A 4,610-nucleotide genomic window follows, 5' to 3' on the forward strand; every position below is an offset into this window, starting at 1 on the left:
ATGTCGAAACGGAACTTTCTTACGTTAGAAAAACGCGTGGAAGTTATAAGACTTAGTGAAAGTGGTAAAAGTGGCAGGGCTATTGCAGAACAAGTTGGTGTTGGCAGGACACAAATTCATGGAATTCTGAAACGGAAACGCGAAATTATGGACGAGTTTGAAAATAATGTTAACATGGAGTATAAACGACCGCGCCGGGCAACCACTTATGAGGACATTAATGACTTGTGTTTGAAATGGTTTAATGATGCCACTGGACGTAGAATTAATGTGTCAGGTCCGCTTCTGAAAGAAAGAGCACTGAAATATGCACAGGATTTAGGTGTAAATGACTTTAAAGCATCAAACGGATGGCTGGAAAGTTTCCTTAAACGGAACAATATTGTGTTTAAGACAATGTCTGGTGAGCGCGGTGATGTAGACAAAACTGTTGTGCAAGACTGGAAAGACAAGTTACCATCGTTGTGCGAAGGGTATGAACCAGAAAACATCTTTAATATGGACGAGACCGGCCTTTTCTATCGGGATTCGACTAAGTCCACGTATTTCAAGAAAGGCGAGGATTGCTCGGGCGGCAAACGGTCAAAAGAACGTCTGACTGTGGCCTTGTGTGCTAGCATGACAGGTAATGATTTTTTCGTAAGTTAGGTCTGCTTCTCTTTTCATTCGATTAACGAATTTCACTGAACTTGTAAATTGGACAGTGTATCACGCACATCTAAGGGAAGTAATCCATGTTGCTTGTTGCGGATTTATTTCCGGTTGCACAAAATGACTGATTTGACATTCCCTTGATAGATAATACATTAGAAGGTAAATGGATTGCACGTGTCTATTTTGCATAATTGATACAAGTTGGGTTGACCAACGGTGAAATCATTTTTACTGACTGTACAGTCTTAGAAAAAATGTCTATATTTCGAACGAGCATGTTCGGATATTCCGGAAGTAAAATACTAAAAATGACTGAAGTTCATCACATTCACTCTGCAGCTGGGCAGCATTATTTGCTCCCATTGAAATAGAAACCACTGTTGTCTCTCACTGCTTAATTATTACCTGTTAACAAATATTTGGCTTGATTCACCCCAACAATTTGATAGATTTTCATTTCTTGGGATAACAAAAAACATAGGCCTACATAACTGAAACGCCTTTAAACAACAATGCACTGGCGTGTTTCACGGCTACACATTTCTGTATTTCTGTAAGGTGAAAAAAATATTTGTTTGTATTCATGCTTAACAATTTACGGTAGTTGGTCGGTGAATTATTTATTTCTTTTTTTCTTTATGGGAAATTGGGGAGCAGGGCGTATATTTATTTAATGGGACTTTTCGGATTTTTTCATGTCTAAAAAATGAATGCAAAAGTTGATTTCTAACATCACTTACAATGTTTAAAGCATGGACAGCGCATTTCGCATCCTTTTATTTTTATTTTTTTTTAAATCACAGACAACAGTTGCTTGATTTCGTTTATTTTTTACATTTCAGGGGAAAAGATCAAACCGTTGGTTATCGGGAAGTCGAAAAACTAACAAGAAAGCCTGGATGACTGGCGAAATCTTTGAAGAATGGCTACACTGGTTTGACAGACAAATGAAAGGTAGAAAAGTGCTTCTTTTTGTGGACAATGCACCATCCCATCCTCAGGTTAATCTCAAAAATGTCAATGTTAAGTTCTTACCACCAAATACAACATCTCTATGCCAACCAATGGACCAAGGAATAATTCAGGCAATGAAACTCAAGTACAGGAAGAAACAACTACAGTACGTGATCAGTCAAATGGAACTTAAGCAGGGAAAAAGTGGATTTGATCTGTTGAAAGATATAAGTGTGCTGGATGCAATTTACTGGGTTGCACGTGCATTTAAAGAAGTTGAAATAAGCACCATTGTTAAGTGTTTCGCGAAGTGTGGATTTCAGTTAAACAGTGTTTAAAGTGAAAGTGAATGCACAGTGTTGAACGATTCAGAGAGTGATGAAGAGGAGGATGATAACTATCCAATAGCGCTTCATGTAATGGCTCGACAGTTGTTCGATTGTGATTTTATGGAATTGTTAAATATTGACAAGGAGTTCAAAACATGTGATTCTGAAATGAAGGACTGGGACAGGCCTGCTACTGAGTTGCTTTCAGAAATGAAAGAGCAGGTCAGTGATGAAACATCTGACTGTGAGGATGATCAGCTTCAAGAACAAGAAGATAATGTGTGTTCTACAAATGAGTGCTTGGAAATGATTGAAAAACTTAAAAAGTATGCAGTAGCCCATGGAAATGAATATCTTCTTGGTACATTTGTTGATGCCGAGGACATTATCACAAGCCAAAAACTTGTAGGGAACACTAAGCAGAGTAAGATCAGTGACTTCTTTGCCAAACGCTGAACATTTCGGGTTACATGTATGTCATATGTGAAGGTCTTAAAATTTGTGTGACTGTCACATTTTCTGAAATGCATTTAACATGTAATATATAAACTCTTAGTCATATATATTAGATCAAACATAATGATGAATGATGATGATGACCAAGTTTGTGTGCTACCATTACTTTTACTTACAACGATTGTTAATTTCATGTTTTCAGTTTGTATTGCTGTACTGAAGTTGATAAATGTATATGAAAATATGAAAATTGAATTATCTGAGAATACATTTAACATTTAATGACAAATGAATTCCTTTATATCTTTCTATACATCATGCATCCTTGATGAATTATGCCCTGTGGTTCAAATATCCTTAATATCCCTAATATCCAATAGACTGTCAAAGTCATGATGATGATGATGATGATGATGATGATGATGATGATGATGATGATGATGATAATGACCAAGTCTGTGTGTCACTGTAACATGGACTTAAAATGATTAAGTACATCATGTACTCTATTATACACCTTAAATATCAACACTGAAACGGATTAAAGGCAATAGAACTAATGACCCAAGTTGACCTCCGAACAAAGGTCACCTGTGAACAAAGGCCATTTCTCCCCTCTCCCTTGGCCGGCCTTTGTTCACAGGTTTGACTCTGGAAATAACACCATTTCTCGTTGGTATATCTACCGTTCGGCTCTGAATATGAGTATGATATTATTTTAATACAACAAGAGCTCATAAAACACAAAATGCTCCCCTTGTTGCATTCAGTAACTGCACAAGGAACAGAAATTATTTGGTCACTATGCACTGGACGTTTGACGTACTGACCTCAAATCAATAATTATGGGTCATAAGTGACCTTCGTATCAAATGTGATCTTAGACCAAAGCATTCTGTAGTTATTTGGCAAAAGGTTATACTGTTCTGTCCTTTGACCTACTGACCTCAAAGTCAATAGGGTCATCTGCTGGTTATGATCAACCTCTCTATCAAGTTTCGTGTTCCTAGGCCCAAGCATTCTCAAGTAATCGTCTGGAAACTGTTTAACTGTTCCGGGTCACTGTGACCTTGACCTTGAACCTACTGATCTCAAAATCAATATGGATCATCTGCTGGTCATGACCAACCTCCCTATCAACTTTAATGATCCTAGGCTTAAGCGTTCTTGAGTTATCATCCGGAAACCGTTTAACTGTTCCGGATCACTGTGACCTTGACCTTAAATATTCTGACCTCAAAATCAATAGAGGTCATCTGCTGGTCATAACCAAACTCTCTATTAAGTTTCGTGATCCTAGGTCCAAGCGTTCTCAAGTAATCGTCTGGAAATGGTTTAACTGTTCCGAGTCACTGTGAACTTGACCTTTGACCTACTCAAAATCAATAGGGTTATCTACTTGTCATGACCGACCATCCTATCAACTCTTATGATCCTAGGCCCAAGCATTCTTGAGTTATCATCCGGAAACAGTTTAACTTTTCCGGGTCTCTATGACGTGCACCTTAAACCTGCTGGCCTCTAAATCAATAGGGGTCATTTACTGGTCGTGACCAATCTCCCTATCAACTTTCATGATCCTAGACCTAAGCGTTCTTGAGTTATCACCCGGAAACCGTTTAACTGTTCCGGGTCACCTTAACCTTGCCTGGTCTACTGACCTCAAAATCAGTAGGGTTAGTCTGCTGGTCATAAACAACCTCCCTATCAACTTTCATGATCCTAGGCGACAGCGTTCTTGAGTTATCATCCGGAAACGGATTGGTTTTGCTGTAACTCTGTGATTCCACCAGGTATGCAAAATTTGATTCCATACCTCATGTTTTTATTTCGATGTAAATGAGATGTGAAACCAAAATGTGTAGTCCTGTTTGGCGCCATATAACCTATGCTGTGTTGGTGCGCCGTAAAACCCAAATAAATAAATAAACATACCGACCGACCGACATACCGACCGACCGACCAGCCAACATCTGCAAAACAATATAACCCTCCTTCTTCGAGCGGGGTATAAAAATACAAAACGTACTGTTTGCTTTTGTTGAAATAAAATACCAATCATTTAACAAAACCCGGAAGTTGAACAAACATTTTATTACATATAATTGCTATTGGTGATCACATCTATCGCTCCTACAATGCTCAGTCAGTAGATAAAATGTTAATATCATCATATGTTATCACACAATGTATCTCAAAGTGTTTGTTTTTCAGTAG

At 38.1% G+C, this 4,610-nt stretch overlaps 2 protein-coding genes across 2 annotated transcripts; both read left to right on the forward strand.

Annotated features, from left to right (window-relative positions):
- On the forward strand, positions 1-1,946 carry LOC123546090 (tigger transposable element-derived protein 4-like). Its single transcript, XM_053550671.1, has 2 exons — positions 1-639; positions 1,497-1,946. Exons 1-2 carry the CDS (start codon positions 1-3, stop codon positions 1,944-1,946), a joined length of 1,089 nt encoding a protein of 362 aa, XP_053406646.1.
- Positions 712-2,682, forward strand: LOC123547866 (uncharacterized). Its single transcript, XM_053551840.1, has 2 exons — positions 712-813; positions 1,497-2,682. Exon 2 carries the CDS (start codon positions 2,028-2,030, stop codon positions 2,391-2,393), a length of 366 nt encoding a protein of 121 aa, XP_053407815.1. The 5' UTR covers positions 712-813; positions 1,497-2,027; the 3' UTR covers positions 2,394-2,682.
- Positions 2,683-4,610: the final 1,928 nt, after the last annotated feature.

The sequence above is a fragment of the Mercenaria mercenaria genome, chromosome 9 (genome assembly GCF_021730395.1).
Source record: "Mercenaria mercenaria strain notata chromosome 9, MADL_Memer_1, whole genome shotgun sequence".
Classification (NCBI taxonomy): Eukaryota; Metazoa; Mollusca; class Bivalvia; order Venerida; family Veneridae; genus Mercenaria; species Mercenaria mercenaria.

Excerpts from the sequence above, each read along its gene's own strand:
- LOC123546090 (XM_053550671.1), top strand. The coding sequence starts at position 1 with ATGTCGAAACGGAACTTTCTTACGTTAGAAAAACGCGTGGAAGTTATA. Across the intron at positions 640-1,496 it reads TGACAGGTAATGATTTTTTC|GGGAAAAGATCAAACCGTTG; the intron begins GTAAGTTAGGTC and ends TTTACATTTCAG.
- LOC123547866 (XM_053551840.1), top strand. The coding sequence starts at position 2,028 with ATGGCTCGACAGTTGTTCGATTGTGATTTTATGGAATTGTTAAATATT.